The sequence below is a fragment of the Manihot esculenta genome, chromosome 2 (genome assembly GCF_001659605.2).
Source record: "Manihot esculenta cultivar AM560-2 chromosome 2, M.esculenta_v8, whole genome shotgun sequence".
Lineage (NCBI taxonomy): Eukaryota > Viridiplantae > Streptophyta > Magnoliopsida > Malpighiales > Euphorbiaceae > Manihot > Manihot esculenta.
This window is the reverse complement of record NC_035162.2, coordinates 1,231,989-1,251,317: the sequence shown is the minus strand read 5'-3', so window position 1 is coordinate 1,251,317 and position 19,329 is coordinate 1,231,989. Positions and strand designations below refer to the sequence as shown.

Genomic DNA, 19,329 nt, shown 5'->3' with positions numbered 1-19,329 from the left:
GGGAATGTGGCAGCCCTATAAATACCCCCTTAAAAGGTTTATTTAGGAACTTTTAGAGAGAGAGAGCCAATATTTTGTAAGGTATGTTGTAACTTCTATTGTATTTCTCCATCACTTAGTAAATTCTTTTAGCTCCCAAATACTCTTTCCAATCTTGCTTACTTGTTTATTTACTTTGCTTCCTTGCTTAGGTGTGTGATTGACTTCCACAACACCTTGAAGTTTCAATTGCCCAAGGTTTTGCTTATTGTCGCTGTGTGCACTTGCAATCTGCTGGTTGCTGAATCAACCATTTTATTTGTCTTCGGCTTTGTGTTGAGAGGTGCCCAAAGTTGTGGTTGTTGCCACTATGTGTACTTGTAATCTTCTAATTGTTGGAATCAATCCTTTTATTTGTCTTCCACCGTGTGTTGAAAGTTGAAGGCTAGGAGTAAGCATTCGGTCAATTCGGTTCAAAACTGAATCGAATCGAATAAATTAAAAACTAAAATTTTGGTATTTATAAAAGCTGAACCTAACTGATTTTAGTCAGAAATCAAATCAAATCAAACCGATCTGATTCAGTTCGATTTGATCGGTTTGAATTTTTAATAAATTTTTTTATTTTTTACTTTTTTATTTTTAGTATTTTAAAATTTAATTAAAATATTTTAATTTTAATATGATCTGATCTCTATATTATTAAAAATTTTAATAATATACTATTATCTCTAATCGATTTGGTTTAATTTTTTTATTTTTTTTTATCAAAATTGAAACGAATATAAATAATTAAAATTTTTGAAATTAAAAATCAAATCAAATCAAATCGAATCAAAATAAATAAAAATCAAACTAAAATTTTAAATTAATTCGATACAATTAATTTTTTCGATTTCAATCAAATACTATTCATTCCAATTAAAACGTATTTAATTCGATGGATTGAGTTAAATACCGCACCACTCGGGCTGATTATGGGGTTGACCCAAGAATAAACCTGATAATCCAGACAAGATGAAAGAATAGCGCGGCAGCACAAAACTCGTGGTGGGCCCAAGGAATATCGAATTATTTATGCCGCGAAGAACATCTCGCGCTTTCTCTCGCACGAAATAAAATTAAGTCGCGAAGCTTAGAGCCTGATAACGAGAAGTTGAATCTGAGCAACGAGAAGTTGAGTGGCACTTGGAGTAATAAATAGGAAATCAAAATGGCATTAATTAAAGAGAAAGGTCCAAAGATTCCATCCTCTCCTGGACCTGCAATTGAAGCTACAAACGCTGTGCAGGTCGCTTTGAGTGCTCTAATCCAAACAAAACTACTTTCCATATAATTATTATTATTATTATTATTATTTTTTAATTAAACAGAAATAAATCTATCTTTCTTCTTATTGGAGATACTGCTTCTCCTTTCTTGGTTCTCTCTTTTTTGAGCGTTTCGTTTTAGGTTCTACTCAATTACAGAAAGCGAGATTTTCAGCTCTGATTTAGAGGTAATCCATATGATTATGAATCTGATTAGCTTTTCACTTTTCAATCTTTCGAGTTTGTTCTCTCTCTTGTTTTTTTCCCTTTTTTGGATTTGATCTTTGATTTCATGTTCTTCAACACTGAACTTTGCTTCAAACTGGATTTCTAGTGGAGTTGTTAATTAGATCGAGTTGTTATGTTATTGGAAATTGAATATTCGAGTATGCATGCATGCGCGTTATGGTTTTCTAGTTCTCTTCGTTCATTTTTATCTGCTTTGATCTCTGTTTTTTAAAATTTTTTAATTCAATTTAAACTGAGTCCAATTTAAGAACTCATGATCGTTTGATTACTTGTTTCTCTTTTTCCCTTTCTGCGTTTTGGTTAACCATGAGTTCATAGCTTTTCTTTATCTTTCTGCAGATTGGTTCGACACAGCGATGTCGCAGAACCTTAGCGAAGCTTTGTGAAGAAGACTTGACAGGGAAAGCGAACAAAAAAGGAGAAATTTCCAGGTAATTTTTTTTGGGGTACCTGACTTATCGGTAGGCGCTTTCAAGGGTGAAAAACAACAAATAGTTATTAAAGGTTCTAAAACGGATTTTTCTTGTCTTTTAAATCCCTATTTTAGCAATGGTTGTCCAGTGCCCGATAGCTGCTGAGGAAGGCGGCTGTATGCGCTGACGCCAACCTCCACCTTCGGTGCAATTCACGCGCGGTGGTCCCTGCGGCCTCCTGTTGTAGGCATTTCCACTTGCGGGTTTTTTCTTATGTAATTATTTTCTTAACGGAAATGGGAAATTAAAAAAAAAAGAGCCAGCTCACTTGTTGTATATATATATATATATATATTTATTTATTTATTTATAAAATCTGATGTCTACAGTGACGCGCTGTGCGTAAATTTACGAGTTACATGGCAGTTTATTAATTTGGAAGGAATTTGTTTGGTTACACTGCTTTGTGATCCTTCATCACTAGAAAGTTTGATAAACGAAATGTCTCTGTTTTTTCCCCTACATCTGAAATGCAAACAGTCCCGCGAGTAGGATAATCGACTAATGGCTTTATGGACCAATGTTTAAGAAAATAACGTTTTCTATTATCAGAAACATCAATAGTATTGGGGTTTGACTGTCTCTCAAATTTATTACGAAAGATCTATTATACCGAAGATCTCACAATCAAGAAAAAGAAAGCTGGTAAAAGTGGAATTGGGTACTGGTAGTAGATGGCTGAGAATGACAAAATTTTCTGCTCCAATACAATACGTTTTATGATGCATTTCGGATTTAACAATGTCATGTTTTCTAAAACCATATCAATTTAACAGATTTTGTTTGTCCATTAGTTGCAACCCCCAAGGGAACAGCAAAATTCTATGCGTAGAATATATTGTGGCCACTTTCTTTTAGTTTTGGAAGTGGTTGAACTTTTATCTAAGCTTTATTAGTCGATAAATATTCAGTTGGATACCTAGTTGTCAGCCTTCAGTTTCTCCATGATGGATATTGCAAAGGAAGCTTACCTATTTAATAACATTACTGCGTAAACATTATTTCAGCATTACAGTAGAGTTTTGCATGAACTGGCTTCTTTGAGCTTGCTATAACTGTTTATAGACGTGTCAGATTTGATAAATTCTGAAAAAGCTCTGTTCTTTGAATGTGGTGTTTTGAGATGTAACAGTATCCATATCATGCTTTTGCAGATTTTATATTTTGGGTGCAAAACAGAGACCACCTTGTCTTAATGTTCTTGACTAGGAAAACTGATTGAAAATTAAAGAGAAGATGACAAAGGGGCGTTGGAGAGAGTCTATAAAATCATTCTTTGGCAGACACATTGATCCAGAGAAAGATGAACAACTAAAAGGAACTAAAACTGGTAATTTCCTCTATCAGCGACTTCATCAAAGAAATTTTTTGAGGTTATGACAATGGCCTAATTTTCCATTCTAATTTTGCTCAAATAGCATTGTTAAGAATGGGAAAATGAAAAGTTTATTGCACAATGATGTTTTTTGTTTACTGTTCAAATATAGATCTTTCTTGACAATGAATAGTGTTAAGAAGTCTCCTGCTTTCTGCAGAAATTGAGAACAAAGTAAAGATGATCTTTAAGCTTCTCAAAGAGGAAGATATTGAAGAAAAAGATGGACTCTCAGTAGAAAACTCCAAAAAAGAACCTCTTGTTGAGCTAATTGAGGATTTCCACAAACATTACCAGTTGCTCTATGAACAATATGATCATCTGACTGGAGAGCTACAAAAAAAATTTCGTGGGAAACAAGGAACAGAGTCATCTTCTTCATCAAGCTCAGACTCAGAATCTGAGTATTCTTCCAAGGACAAAGGAAGTAAAAATGGAAAACTCGAAAATGAATATCAAAAGATAGCAGACGTTATAAAGCAAGAACTTGAAATGACAAATCTAGAGGTTGCAGAACTGAAGAGTAAGTTGACAGCTACCAATGAAGAAAAGGATGCATTAAATTTGGAACATCAGGCAGCTTTAAGCAAAATACAAGAAGCAGAGGAGATCCATAAAAAGTTGAAGTTTGAAGTTGAAAGATTAGATGTGGAGAAAGAAAATCTTCTGGTTGAGAACGGAGAGTTGAAGCAAAACCTTGATAAAGCTGGCAATATAGAAGCAGAACTGAACAAGAGATTGGAGGAAATGAAAAAAGAGAAGGATAACTTGATTGTGGAGAAAGAGACTGCCATTAAGAGGTTTGAAGAGGGAGAACAAACAACAGAGGAATTAAAAGTTGTTATGAGTCAACTGCAAGAAGAGAAGGCAGTTCTTGGGCAAGAACTAGAAAGTTATAGAGCAGAAGTTGCTAGTATGAAACAGCAATTAGAATCTGCAGAGCAGCAAGTATCAGATTTCAGCCAAAAATTGACTCAATATGAGGAAGAAAATAGATCTATTACTTCTTCAATTTTGGTACAGAATTCAAGATTGGAAGATATGACTAGAGAGAAAGACAACCTGCTCAGGGAGAAAGAGACTGCTGTGAGAAGAATTGAAGAGATAGAGAAGACTACTGAAGACTTAAGAACTTTGGCTGATAGATTGCAGGATGAGAAAACAATGCTGGGGCAAGAAATAGAAACCCTTAGAGAGGAACTTACCAGCAGGAAGCAGCAACTGGAATCTACAGAGCAGATGGTATCAGAACTTAATCACACTTTGGAAGTTGCTGAGAAAGAAAAGGAAGTTCTCGGGCAAGAACTAGAAGGTTTGAGAGCAGAAATCGCCAGTATGAAGCAGCAACTAGAATCTGCAGAGCTGCAAGTGTCAGATATAAGCCAAAAATTGACACATTCTGAGGAAGAAAATAAATCTCTTACCTCTTCAGTTTTGGTACAGAATTCAAGATTGGAAGATATGGCTAGAGAGAAAAACAACCTGCTCATGGAGAAAGAGACTGCTGTGAGAAGAATTGAAGAGATAGAGAGGACTATTGAAGACTTAAGAACTTTGGCTGATCAATTGCAGGATGAGAAAACAATGCTCAGGCAAGAAATAGAAACCCTTAGAGAGGAACTTACAAGCAGGCAGCAGCAACTGGGATCTACAGAGAAGATGGTATCAGAACTTAATCACACTTTGGAAGTTGCTGACAAAGAAAAGGTAGTTCTTGGGCAAGAGCTAGAAAGTTTTAGAGCAGAAGTCACCAGTTTGAAGCAGCAATTAGAATGTGCAGAGCTGCAAGTTTCAGATTTAAGCCAAAAATTGACACATTATGAGGAAGAAAATAAATCTCTTACCTCATCAGTTTCGGTACAGAATTCAAGATTGGAAGATATGACTAGAGAGAAAGCCAACCTGCTCATGGAGAAAGAGACTGCTGTGAGAAGAATTGAAGAGATAGAGAAGACTACTGAAGACTTAAGATCTTTGGCTGATCGATTGCAGGATGAGAAAACAATGCTGGGGCAAGAAATAGGAGCTCTTGGGGAGGAACTTACCAGCAGGAAGCAGCAACTGGAATTTACAGAGCAGATGGTATCAGAACTTAATCACAGTTTGGAAGTTGCTGAGAAAGAAAAGGAAATTCTCAGGCAAGAACTAGAAAATTTTAGTGCAGAAGTTGCCAGTATTAAGCAGCAACTAGAATCTGCAGTGCTACAAGTGTCAGATTTAAGCCAAAAATTGACACATTCTGAGGAAGAAAATAAATCTCTTGCCTCGTCAATTTTGGTACAGAATTCAAGATTGGAAGATATGACTACAGAGAGAGACAACCTGCTCATGGAGAAAGAGACTGCTGTGAGAAGAATTGAAGAGATAGAGAAGACTACTGAAGATTTGAGAACTTTGGCTGATCGATTGCAGGATGAGAAAACAATGCTGGGGCAAGAAATAGAAACCCTCAGAGAGGAACTTACCAGCAGGAGGCACCAACTGGAGTCTACAGAGCACATTGTATCCAAACTTAATCACACTTTGGAAGTTGCTGACAAAGAAAAGGCAGTTCTCGGGCAAGAACTAGAAAGTTTTAGAGAAGAAGTCAACAGTATGAAGCAGCAACTAGAATATGCAGAGCTGCAAGTGTCAGATTTAAGCCAAAAGTTGACACTTTCTGAGGAAGAAAATACATCTCTTGCCTCGTCAACTTTGGTACAGAATTCAAGATTGGAAGATATGACTAGAGAGAAAGACAACCTGCTCATGGAGAAAGAGACTGCTGTGAGAAGAATTGAAGAGATAGAGAAGACTGCTGAAGACTTGAGAACCTTGGCTGATCGATTACAGGATGAGAAAGCAATGCTGGGGCAAGAAGTAGAAACCCTTGGAGAGGAACTTACCAGCAGGAAGCAACAACTGCAATCTGTAGAGCAGATGGCAGCAGATCTTAATCACAGTTTGGAAGTTGCTGAGAAAGAAAAGGTAATTCTTGGGCAACAACTAGAAAATTTTAGAGCAGAAGTTGCCAGTATTAAGCAGCAACTAGAATCTGCAGAGCAACAAGTGTCAAATTTAAGCCAAAAATTGACACATTCTGAGGAAGAAAATAAATCTCTTACCTCATCAATTTTGGTACAAAGTTCAAGATTGGAAGATATGACTAGAGAGAAAGACAACCTGTTCATGGAGAAAGAGACTGCTGTGAGAAGAATTGAAGAGATGGAGGATACTGCAGAAGACTTGAGAACCTTGGCTGATCGATTACAGGATGAGAAAGCAATGCTGGGGCAAGAAGTAGAAACCCTTAGAGAGGAACTTACCAGCAGGAAGCAACAACTGGAATCTGTAGAGCAGATGGCATCCGATCTTAATCACAGTTTGGAAGTTGCTGACAAAGAGAATGTTTCTCTAACCTTAAAAGTTACAGAAATTTCAAATGAAATTCAACTGGCACAAAATACAATAACAGAACTTATGTCAGAGTCACGTCAACTAAAGGAGAAATTGATTGAGAAGGAAAAGGAGTTGTCATCTCTTGCAGAGATGCTTAAGGCACATAGTAATGAATCATCAACTCAGATAAAGGAATTAGAAGCGCTAGTGACTGGCCTAAAACTGGAGCTGGAATCATTAAGAGCCCAGAATAGAGATTTGGAGGTGCAGGTTGACAGCAAAACTTCTGAAGTAAAAGTGGTGGAAGCAGATAATTTACAACTAAAAGCCCAGATTTTAGAACTTGAAATGATCTCAAAAGAAAGAGGAGATGAACTTTTTGCTCTCACAAAGAAACTTGATGATAATGAGAAAGAATCATTGTCTAGAGTAGAAATCCTGACAGCACAAGTCAACACTGTTCTAGCAGACTTGGAATCTTTACGCACACAGAAAGCAGAGTTGGAAGAACATATGATAAGTAAAGGCGATGAAGCATCAATTCAAGTCAAGGGTCTCATGGATCAGGTTAATGGGTTACAACAGCAACTGGAGTCTTTGCACAATGAGAAAGCTGAACTAGAAGTGCAACTGGAGAAAAAAACTCATGAAATTTCAGATTTCCTGGTTCAGAAAGAAAATCTGAAAGAGGAGATAGCACACAGGACTGAAGATTATCAGAGAATGTTTGGAGAGAAAGAAATTTTGACTTTACAAATGAAAAATCTGGAATTGGAGGTGGAGACTTTACGCAACCAGAAAACCGATCTTGAAGATCAAGTAAGAACTCAAATCAAAGAAAGTGGGCGGTTAGGAGAGGAGATTGTGGGTTTACAGAATATAATTTTTGAATTGGAAAAAACATTAACAGAAAGAGAGCTAGAGTTCTCTGCCCTCCAGGAGAGACAAGAAAAAGGAGAGAATGAAGCTTCTGTTCAGATAATGGCTTTAACTACACAGACTGACAATCTGCGAATGGAATTAAATTCCTTACTGGCTGAGAAGAACCAATTGCAGTTGCAGCTTGACAAAGAGAAACAAAAATTTTCAGAAAGCGTGACAGAGATGGAAAATCAGAAGTCTGAGTTCATGAGCAAAATTGCAGATCAGCAAAAAATGCTGGCAGAACAGGAGGGGGCGTACAAGAAGCTGACTGAGGAGTATAAGCAAGTGGAAAGTTGGTTCCAGGAGAGCAAGGAAAATCTAAAGGCAACTGAAAGGAAAGTGGAGGAAATGGCAAAAGAATTCCAGAAGAATACCGAGTCCAAAGATCAGATAGTGGCTGAATTGGAAGAAATAATTGAAGACCTGAAAAGAGATCTTGAAGTAAAAGGAGATGATCTGAATACTTTGGTCGAGAATGTCCGCAATATTGAGGTTAAGCTCCGGTTGTCAAACCAGAAGCTTCGGGTCACGGAACAATTACTAACTGAGAAGGAAGAGAGCTTTCGGAAAGCAGAAACAAGCTACCAGAAAGAGCTGGGAGTACTGGGGGAAAGGATTGCCACGCTGTCCGGGATAATAGCTGCTACCAATGAAGCTTGTCAGAGGATGGTAACAGATATGTCAGAGAAAGTAAACAGTACTTTGACAGGAGCAGAAGCTATGACCCGAAAATTTGAAGAGGACTGTGACAGCATCGTACAATGTATTTTGGGGATGTCAAATGAGATTGAGATTGCAAAGAATAGAGTAATAGTGATGAAGAATGAGAAGGAACGACTCAGAAAAGAAGTAGGTGATCTAGTACTACAGTTGCAAGTTACAAAAGAACGGGAATCAGCATTGAGAGAGAAGGTTGAACAACTAGAATTTAATGTAAGAAAGGATGAAGGGGAGAAAGAGAACTTAACTAAAGCTGTTAACCAATTGGAAAAAAAGGTGGCAGCATTAGAGAAAATGATGAAAGAGAAGGATGAAGGTATATTAGACCTGGGGGAGACCAAGAGAGAGGCGATAAGGCAGCTGTGCTTATGGATTGATTATCACCGCAGTCGTTGTGATCATCTCAGAGAAATTCTGTCGAAGATGCCTGTGAGAGGCCAGAGGGCGGCTTAGAAGTCAGATATTTATGATCCCAGTACATTTTGGTAATTTTTGTGGCATATATATTTCATTGCTTCATTTTTTTTTTATTGGAAGCATTGTCAATGTCAACATCCTTAGGTGATGATTGAACGTTACTAGTTATCATGTATGGTAAGGTTTGCTTGCATTTGATTCATCAAACACCAGGTTGTATAGAATTCATTGTCATGCTTTGGTTTGAGCTTGAAACTATAGTTTAGATTGTGATTCAACGTTGCTAAACTATTGTTCATAAGTTCATTACAGAACAGAATAAACGAAGAAACATTAAAAATGCTGGAAAAATTACCAGGTGCTAGCTTCCATTGTTATCTATGGGTGATTGCAGTTTCCTACTTTTAGCTCGTTATATTCATTTTTTTTTTTTGGTTGATAAAACTCAATAGATTCTGTTATTGTTGTAAGTTTTATATATATATATATATTTGAAATGAAAGAATTTATTTTTTTGAAAAAAAAAAATTCTTCTTAAAAAAAAATAGAAATTAGATCTTATAAAATTTAATTCAATCCACCACCTTCTCTAAATAGAATCCTTTACTAACCGATTCGCTAATAGAGTAAGCTCTGAAAGCAAAACTAACGGAAACTATTCAAGTCAAAAGGTAAGTTTCAGATTAATGAGAGCACATTAAACAGAAACATATATAGAAATAGAAAAGCAAAAGTATATATAAAGAATATCAAATTGTAAATGATCGTCCAGAGAGAACTAGATCAAGCGTAACTTTTAATTCTCTAGAAACTCGCTTCCTCACAAATACTTATTCATTGCTATAGCATCTAAGAAAAGTAATCTAAGAACTAATACGGGTTTAGATGGGACGAGCATGATATGTGGGCCTCCAAATTTCCACTCTAGCTGGATATGAGATAATCGTGAACTACTCATCTTCTCCTAATGTTCCGTCCTCCTCCTGCAAGAGCAGTTTAACTGTATCTAACAATTCCTCTAACTTCAATCGGATATCCTCACCTCGACTCCAAGAACATCCTTCACCAACTCATACGTCACAAATGCAATTGCTATCGACGGGACCACCTAAAATAAGAAAAAGCGAATGTAGATATCTATTAACTGGCAACAAGTTACCATCATCTCACTATCACAGTAAAACTGATCTAGTTTAAGATAGCAGACTGACCTTCACTGAATTGGGGACCAAACCCTTATACAGTGCCCCAAATCCCTCATGCCGAACTGTTTTCCTGAAGGCATCAATCATACCAGTGTATTCAAGAGGCGCTTTACTTTTCCCATCACCAGTGACAACTGAAGCAGCATCCTTCCAGCCCACCATTTGCATTCTTCGCCGGATAACATCAAGAGGGTAAGCAACTGTCTGGCCGACAGTTCCAGCAGCTGCTCCACATGCAAGCCTTGTTGTCACTCCCAACTCATTGTCTTGAACTAGTCCAAAAGGTTTGGATTTGAGTAAGAAGTCTTTCAGTGATTCATACACAGCAAAGTTTAGACCCACATATGGTATCTACAAGAATCATAACACATTTAGCCATTTCAGTAAAGATAAATATTGCAAGACAGTAATTCAACAGAAAAAAAATTTACTAGTATGTCCTAACAGAGGAACCAGAAACTGCAGGTCCGATCCCACCGGAACTAGAACCTAAAACTAATAGAATTTCACAGCAAAATAAATGATAAATGAAAAGGTATAAAAATCTAGTTGACTTTACTTACTACTCCTATGACCGAAGGCAGCCATCCTTTGTATAAAGCCCGAGGACCTTCTTCCTTGAGGACAGTTGAAAGAGCATGAAAGATTCCTCTATACTGGCGAGGAGACTTTTCTGTCTACAAATAAAATAAAATTGTATGGCCAAACTTAAGCTATCATATTGCTGAGATGCAAAGGAGATTCCAACACCACCCACAAAGAGTATGTTGCACAAATCTACCCACGAAAATACCTGGACAGTTAGCCGACCCCGAACCATGTCCATTGGGTAAGTTGCAGACATGGCAATAATTCCAGCACATGCACCCGCTCCAAGACGTAAAAGAGGAGTAAGCTGTGCATCATCTGCAAGAGAGCATAGCTACATAAATAAACAAATAACTTCAGAGCTTATCAAGACCATCGTCACACCACGCAAGCACATAACATCAATGATTCAGATATTACACCTCTCCAAATCATAGTCCCGTAAACTATGCCTATTTTGACATTAAATAATGCACGCATGACACACCAAAAACTAATAATGGTAATAATGCACGCGCATTCAAAAGAAAAAAGGCGCACAACATACCAAAAAAGAAATGCACAGAAGATAAATAATCAGTATAAGAATTTAATTTGTTGTTAGATATAAATAACAATCAGATTGAAAAATACCAAATGATTATTATCTCAAGGAATATTTACAAGTACAATTGAGTACTCTAAGCAAGGGAATATAGGATTGGTCGTACCATTTCCAGTTTGCTTCCTGTAAAAAATTAGTATGCGTCTGTCCACAGAAAGTAAGAAAGAAAACAAAAGGTTAATTTTTGCGAACAAAACCACATATTGAAGAGGATAGGAAAATAAAAACCTTGACATTGTTCATTTAGAATGTGGATCACAATATGCAAATAGATGAATGGTTAGCAGTTGAAAAACTACTAAAACTGCAAAGAAGGAAGCCACAGACAATACTTGGATGCTTCCTCGTAACTAAAGAACTTGACTGCTGAATTTGGAATAATGCGAGCACAATTAGTGCCATTGCCTTTAAACATTCCTCTGAAACCTTCAGTTTTCCATATGTATTTCAAGCCCTGAATTGTACCATTGTATTTTATACTGTGTGGATTTTGAACCTGTGCATTCCAAAAGCAAAACCTATTACTCTGATTAAAAGACATGGAGAACTTCATAAATGTAGCAAATATTAAAGACATTTTCTCCAATGCCATCATAATTTTGCCTACTCTCTCTCTCTCTCACCAAAAACCCCACATATGCAAGGCCAAGTTTATTGGAAGTAAATTCTTCCATGACAAAATTCAGTATACAATTGCTCGTCATTTTCAGATAAAGCTAAATGGAAAAACCATAATACACATACCTGCAGAAGAATTTTTAATCTTTCCAATGGAGCAACAGCAGTACGTGACCTGAAATGTAAATTACATAGCATGCACTTAGAATAAAGAAATTGCAGACAGTCGAATTCAGAGGCCAAAGCCAAGTACACGTTTACATATTTAATAATGAGGCAGTAGTAATTCCTACTAAACCACACACACAACAGGAAGAACCTTCCACCAAATAACCATGCATTCCCACGATAGTAGTACAAGAAAATACAAGGGAAGAAAATGGATGCCAGTTCACAAACTCAACCTTGAATTTACAGTTTACTCTTTTTTTTCCCGTTGGGGGTTGGGGGGGGAGGGGTGTCTCATACATTCACAAGATTCTGCAAGCATAGTCCATTAATAACTGAAGTTGCAGATTCCACTTTAACCAAAGTTTGATTAAATTCGAGTAAAAGCTTCTTGATCATCAGGAAGAAAAAACAGGGGATACAGAAAACAACGAAATGGTTATCAAATATTCAAAAGAACCCACCTTGATAGAACAAGCAACCGAAGTAAGCAGATATAATATTGAAGTTGAACAATTCACCTTGATTTCTTACATGTAACGATTACTTTTAGAACTAAATTGAAAAAATATATATATTGTTAACTTAATAACCAAAAAAAAAACCTGAAAAGAGTTGAATGACGCACGATCATAGCAAGAGTAGAAATCACTAACCAAATAACATGAAGGAAAACAAACTAATGAAGACATAAAAAAATAAAAAATTTTAAAACAAGAGACAGATCTATCAAAACAGAGAGAACAAGAAAACAGCAGAAGAACTTACACTCCTCCAGCAACTCCACCAGCAATTAGAGACTTGCATATACTTTGAAGCGCATAACTTGGCGCCTTTACACCTTCTCTTGCTAGCTTCGCCTCCTCAGCCAGATTCACGATTGTCGAAACTGCAGAATCTCCTGTCTTCACGTCCTCTGATGCCATCGCCGGAACCCTAAGTCAAACTTCCAGCGATATCTGCTCCTATTACGGCGGCTCTTATTCACTGTAAATGGGAGTTAGCATTAGAGAGGGGGTGGGCAGGCGTTGTGGGCCGGAGAGAGAGAAGCAGAGAAAGCGAAAAATTATTTAATTGTCATTAAAAATTTAGGTTATTTATAGATAATCGGCAGGTAACCACAATTATACGGTGTTTTATCGTTGCGCCGTGTCGTTGGCCGAGTTGTTATGTTTTCTGGAGCAAGGAAACAGTTAGAAGGCGCCGCGTTTTGGAGGGTTATTTTTTATGAATTCGATAAGTATTTTGAAAATAATCTTTAGATGTATCACTACAAAATTATAATAATTAAAACTACCAATAGATTTAAAAAATGTATCTTTTCATATATATATGAAAACTTATGCTATATTTGATGATTAAACCTTAGACTGTAAAAATTATTTTAATATTATTAAATTTATTGTTTTAAAAAATAAGTAATATAATTTGTAATTAAAACATTTAATGAATTATTGAATAATATTTATTTATTTATTTATTTACATGATCTCTAGTGGTATTATAAAAACAATAATAAAAGAAATAATCAGTGAGTGAGTGCATGAAATATAAAATCCAAAGATTCATATTCCAGATATAAGCTAATTAGATTAGATGCTTTGATGAAAAAATATGATTGACATTGATGGTGTGAAGATAAGGTTTTATTTTATATACATGGCGTCAAAATTCATCGGGAAAAAAAAATAGTATTCTTGGCTGAGGGCTACTGGTAATTGAAAATTATTATTTTTTAAATAAAAATTAAAAATTAAAAAATAAAACTAAACCTCTCATATTTATTCAAATGCACTTAATAATAAATAATAAAAATATAAATCTTTCATTACAGTAATATCTGCAGCAAAACTTTTTTAAATATATATTACGATATTATAATATTTAAATAAATATATAATAAAATTTTATTTAAATTATTTTTTAACGTGGAATTATATTTTATATAATTTATTTTTTTACTATTATTGTCATGCTAATTTATTGTATTTACAGTTTTAAAATGTAAATATTTTACTGGTTAAAAAAATAAGACAGATACTTGGTTCTAATTATTTGATGTGTTGATAAGGAAAATTTAAAAATTTTTTAGTAATTACTGTTTGATTCTCCATTATATATTGAAGATTTATTTTTGAAAAAAATAATAAATAAATTTTTATAAAATTATATAAAATTTATTTTTTTAAATTAAAAATTAATTTTTTTTCTATTTGAAAAAAATATTAAAAAAATAATTTAATTTAAATTCTTATAAAATTTTTAATTCAATACGAAAGACTAATTATTTATAGATAAAAGGAAAACCTCTTCCCCCGAAAATCAATGAAAGGAACAGTTATTTGAGACCCACTCCATTCCCTTTCCTTCGCTTTCCCGAAATTGAGTTTTATGTAATGTGTTAGCAATTTTCCAGCCTCACAATTCTTGTCTTCCCTTTCTCGATAGAGGGCAACAGACGAAATTTCTCCCTTGCGAACTTTGATTTCGTTGTGATCTGAGATTTTTTTTCCCCAAGATTTGCAATTGAAATGTTAAAGATTTTCTTTTAAGTTAATATTTTTTATCAATACAGTCCGTTCTCAGTTTATATGGATTGTAATTTTTTTCAAATTAATTTAGGGGCCCAAAATTACTGAAAATTACTTTAGATTTTATTTTAAATACACTAAATCGATTTGCAGGATATATATTAAATTAAATCAACGGAAGAAATACTTAAATTTAGTGGTAGGAAATGACAAGAAAGTCAAATATTTGAAGGTATGGTTGAGATCATAGATTTTTATTTTTATTTTTTTTAGAAAATCGTTTCAGATATTGTTCAAGAAATAATTGTTTTGGCGAATTTTATAATTAAAACATATAAAATTCTATTTTTAGATAAACTTTTAACAGAATTCAACTAACATGTTTAAGGATGTAAATCATCTCAATAAAAAAACTCAAAAAACAATGTCAAGTGGATTCTAAATATTATTAAAAACAATTTGAAAATTTATATTTTTTTTAATTTTATATTTAAAATATATTAAATTTAATTTTATGATGTTGTAGATATTGAATTGATCAAGTGATCAAAATAAAATAATTATTTAGAATATATAAGAAAAAAATATGAGGTGGTAGTGAGTGCATACAACAATTATATAAGACGGTGGTGGATATCTATAGTAACTATTTTAACGTTTAAGTGAATATTTTAAAAAATAAAAAGAAGATTATAAATTATTAAGCGTTTGAGTAGGATTAAAAAATAGTTTATCTTTATTTTTATAATTATTTTTTATTTAAAAATGAAAATAAATATAAATATTTATTGATAATTCAATAATAATAAGTTTGGATAAAAAATCTTAATTGATTAATTGATCAGAAATCTGTAACCGCATATATAAAAAGAATTTATTAGATTGTACCAATTAGTTAACTATAACTTTCTTTTTTATGGAGCCACGAATCCATTCGATTTAAGATTGATTTTTCTTGAACTCGATTTAAAGTGTTTAAATTTTTTTTTAATGGAATCGCATATTAATTTATTAAATTTTTACCATATAATTTTGTTTTATATTATTGATATTTTATATTACTCACTCAATACTTATTTTAGATAATTGTATGTAATATTAATTTGAATTAATTTAAAATTTTTAATTAAATAAATTTAATGATTTTTTAATAATAATTTCAATAATATATTTGAAAGAGACCCACCATTTAATTCCAACCATTTTTAAAAATCAGAACCCACAATTTTTTTTTTTTTTTCTTAAAAGAAAAAGGCCCTGTTGTTGTGGTCCTGCTTAATGCTGCGATGAGCATATAATGTCCATTTATAAGAATTAAGCAGCAATGAGCATATAATGTCCATTTATAAGAATAGCCTTTTAGATTCGTATTCCATATTTTATGATTCTATATTGATAAATTAAAATTCTTTAGAAATATTTTAAGCAAAGAGAATGTGAAATATGATATTTTCTTTTACAGATAGCGCATAATTTAGGGTTATTCTTGTGAGTTGATGATGGACCATAGCCTAGCCATGTGTGATGTGTTCATTTGTTTTTTTTTTTCTTCATATTATTGGACTGAAAAATTCAAAACCTTGCAACTAATGAGTGGGTAATATGTTTTGATTGGGGACCAGACTTTTCAACTTTTTTTCATGCTTCACAAAATGCTCTTTTTCCCCTTTTCTACCTTTCCTTTGTTTTATTGTTAGATCGGATTGGATTGGATTTTTTTCTTGTACAATCTCATGGATAAAATTTTCTCATCTGTCCATTGATGTCGATGGAAAGTCTTGTCCTGTTTTGAGATAATTTTTTTAAAATTGAATTTAATTAAATCAAGGTTTTAAACCAAAATAAATTCAAACTAATAATACCAAATTTCCAGCCTTAATCACCAATCCAATTGAATTTTTTTCTTTTTTTTTTGTATTTGATAAAATTAATAGCATAAAGATTCAATTTTCTGAATCCTTGTGAGCATGATTTTGAATTAAAACAAAATAAGATTTTGTACGAAATTATTTAGAATTATTTATATTAAAATTAATTAATTAGTTTTTAAGAATTCTTTTCTTTTCCTTTATTCTTTGTTTTCTTTTTGTATATTTTAACTTCAAATTTATTTATACTTTTTTAATTAAGCTTCTCTGTTTTAGAATTTAATTTAATTTAATGTTATAAGAATTAAAAATTGATATTAAGAAATTAACTATATTATTATGTTAATTGTTGAAAAAAGAGAGTCCATCTCAATTTATATTTTTTAATAGTAAGAAAGCTATTTGAAATTTAAATTTTAAATATTGTGAAAAATATTAATAGTAAATTTTCTAAAAATATTTTGATAAAATTATTATCAAGAATAAATATTGATGCTTAGTTTAAAACCAAAAAAGATGGTGAAATAAATAATTTAATTTAAATTTAAATTTATTATTATTTAGAATAAAAAATTTCAATTGAAATCTATTATTTAAAATACATTCCAAGTATTTTTTTTAAAATCTTTTATGTATAGGAAAGGATTGCATTTCAAACAGGTGATAAAGTATCAACTACTAAGCCCATGTATTGAATTTAGGCTTCACTGATAAATCCAACACTGCGGTTTGATTCGGTTCATGCTGGCGCAAATGTATTAGAGTTACTTCCACATAGACCTAGCCGAAGGGTTGGCAAACTATGTTCAAGAGTTAGGAGGAAAATAAATTTAAATTAAATTGTAGGGTTATTTGATTTTAATTTATGATTGAAAAAATTGAACCTCAAGTCCTCAATTCTAGTTGTGGCTTTTCCATATATATAATCTATTGGCACTTATCATCCACAGAATATTTAGTAAATACTCTCATTAAAAGAATCTCTTTTTTTTTATTGTGAAAAAAAAAAAGCACTTTCCCAACTATCTCAAAAGCCGGCCACCCAATAGAAAAAGAGGTAACTTCATTTCTTTCTCTTAATTATGATGCAAAGAATCCAAAATCTGAACATCCATTATGATTACTAAATAAAAATCACATAGCGTGCAGAACGTTGGTTGGTGGCCTTCTTCATCATATGATGATCAAATGGGTTTCTTTTCCTAAAACTTAAAGCCTAATCTACCAACTCCAACTTCACCCAAATGTCATTCTCCACGTGTAGATGAGTCTTCATAATAATTTCAAGCGGCACACCAGGGCAGTTCTCTTTCATGATCTTCAACAAATTAAATACAATTTGGAGCTAAAATATATGTCTTTTTAAAGCTGCAGGTTGCTTAAGAGATCAAGCTGGTTCATGGAGGAGGAAAAAGGAAAGGAGCAGGAGCTGCAGAAAGCTCAAGGGGCAGCTGTCATATGGGACTGTGGGAGTCCTTTGTATGACTCGTATGAGTTAGCTTCACTGGGTCAGATCATTGACAGGCACATGGTGACCTTGCCATTTTCTCCTGGTGGATCAAACAGGTTCATTTTCCGACCTAGTTTTCAGAGGGAAGAAAAGAGTCTCAATGTGATCAAGAAGGAAGGGGTTCATCATAAGGGTTTGTTGCCCAAATTGATGAGTAGTTACTTGTGGACGAGGAGAAGGGAGAAGGGAACGAATGAAAATGCCAGACACCTCAGTTTCGGATTTTATAGTCTGTGTGGAAACGTTGGTTTATGCAGGAAAAAAACTGCCAAAGTTAAGAAAATTATGCCAGGCAGCAATTGAAGTTAATATATTATTCTGTCTTTTTTTGAAAATTTATTTATCTATTTGAAAAAAAAAATCTTCCAGGCTGAGTATTGGAATATTTAAGCTTTTGTTGATTATCTGACAGACTTTTGTAATTTCTGTTTCTTATAATGGAAAAGAAAAAAATTGTAATTTCTTGAGTTTTTCATCAAAATATCTGATGAATTAAAATTTTTAAATTTATTAGTTTTTCTTCATGAAAATGTTTTTGTTAATTCATGGCATTGGCAGGCTCTGTCTAGGCAAATTGGGGGATTGTTTTTCTGGTTAATGCGTGAATCTGACATTGCAGTCTGCAAATTCTCCATCGGCGCATAAAGACTACATGCTGGGTTTATGATGGTGAGCTCTTTTATATAAGCATTTTGTATGTCATTAAAATAATTATTTAATAAAATTTTAAAATCTTATAGGTTCAATTTGGTCTCTTCTAAATAACCCAGAAATAGTTCCACCAACAACTAATTGCTAGGTAGACATACGACAGAAGGTCAACAGCATACCTAAGTCAATGCCTTTAAAGCAAATTTATATGTTTATGACAGTTCAGCCTTGTATTATCTTCTTTTAATTTTTTTTTTTTGTTTTAACTTTTCAAACATAAGCTCATTTGGCAAAAACGCCACGGCAAGCTGCAACTATTTTTCTTTTTCTAAAATGTTAAATGAAATTCTATAATTCGACTATCACTGGTAATATTTTATATTAAGTTATTGAAAGAGAGATTGTCAAAATTAAATTTTTAAATTTTACAACATTAAAGTGTTATTGAATTAGTTTATTATTATTTTTATTGACAAATCGAAATAATCTTAATTATGATTTGATTCTAAATTTTTTATTATGAAAGCACATACTTTTAAGACTATTAAAAATGAATTTTAGACTTAATTTGTTTTGCATAGAATAATTTAGAAATTGAAAATATATTTGTTAAAAAGTATTTTTTAATAAAAAAACTTATTTTTCATTTATGTAATTACGATGATGAAAAACAAAGGACGTTGATAAAATTTATGCGTATAAATTTTAGTGGTTCTAATAAAATGTTAAAATTTAAAAAATAAATATATTCTCTATTTAAT

At 33.1% G+C, this 19,329-nt stretch overlaps 2 protein-coding genes across 3 annotated transcripts; one reads left to right on the top strand and one right to left on the bottom strand.

Annotated features, from left to right (window-relative positions):
- The first annotated feature begins 1,319 nt into the window (after window positions 1–1,319).
- LOC110609597 (COP1-interactive protein 1) lies at window positions 1,320–9,113 on the top strand. 2 transcript variants are annotated; one of them, XM_021749291.2, is made up of 5 exons: window positions 1,320–1,477; window positions 1,878–1,969; window positions 2,086–2,194; window positions 3,166–3,341; window positions 3,547–9,113. In XM_021749291.2, the coding sequence occupies exons 4-5, from the start codon at window positions 3,248–3,250 to the stop codon at window positions 8,859–8,861; spliced, it is 5,409 nt and encodes a 1,802-aa protein (XP_021604983.2). In that variant the 5' UTR covers window positions 1,320–1,477; window positions 1,878–1,969; window positions 2,086–2,194; window positions 3,166–3,247; the 3' UTR covers window positions 8,862–9,113. The 2 variants fall into 2 exon arrangements, with proteins under 2 accessions (XP_021604983.2, XP_021604982.2); XM_021749290.2 differs by lacking the exon at window positions 2,086–2,194.
- A 426-nt stretch (window positions 9,114–9,539) lies between these two features.
- Window positions 9,540–13,146, bottom strand: LOC110609947 (mitochondrial adenine nucleotide transporter ADNT1). The gene is made up of 8 exons (XM_021749794.2): window positions 12,777–13,146; window positions 11,967–12,015; window positions 11,555–11,718; window positions 11,329–11,366; window positions 10,824–10,936; window positions 10,594–10,707; window positions 10,037–10,381; window positions 9,540–9,933 (listed from the first exon to the last, which is right to left on the bottom strand). Exons 1-8 carry the CDS (start codon window positions 12,932–12,934, stop codon window positions 9,850–9,852), a joined length of 1,065 nt encoding a protein of 354 aa, XP_021605486.1. The 5' UTR covers window positions 12,935–13,146; the 3' UTR covers window positions 9,540–9,849.
- Between the last annotated feature and the right edge of the window lie 6,183 nt (window positions 13,147–19,329).

Coding starts and splice junctions, on each gene's coding strand:
- LOC110609597 (XM_021749290.2), top strand. CDS start 3,248: ATGACAAAGGGGCGTTGGAGAGAGTCTATAAAATCATTCTTTGGCAGA. Junction 3,342..3,546: donor ACTAAAAGGAACTAAAACTG/GTAATTTCCTCT, acceptor TGCTTTCTGCAG/AAATTGAGAACAAAGTAAAG.
- LOC110609947 (XM_021749794.2), bottom strand. CDS start 12,934: ATGGCATCAGAGGACGTGAAGACAGGAGATTCTGCAGTTTCGACAATC. Junction 12,016..12,776: donor GGTGGAGTTGCTGGAGGAGT/GTAAGTTCTTCT, acceptor TTTACATTTCAG/GTCACGTACTGCTGTTGCTC. Junction 9,934..10,036: donor TGGTCCCCAATTCAGTGAAG/GTCAGTCTGCTA, acceptor TTCTTATTTTAG/GTGGTCCCGTCGATAGCAAT.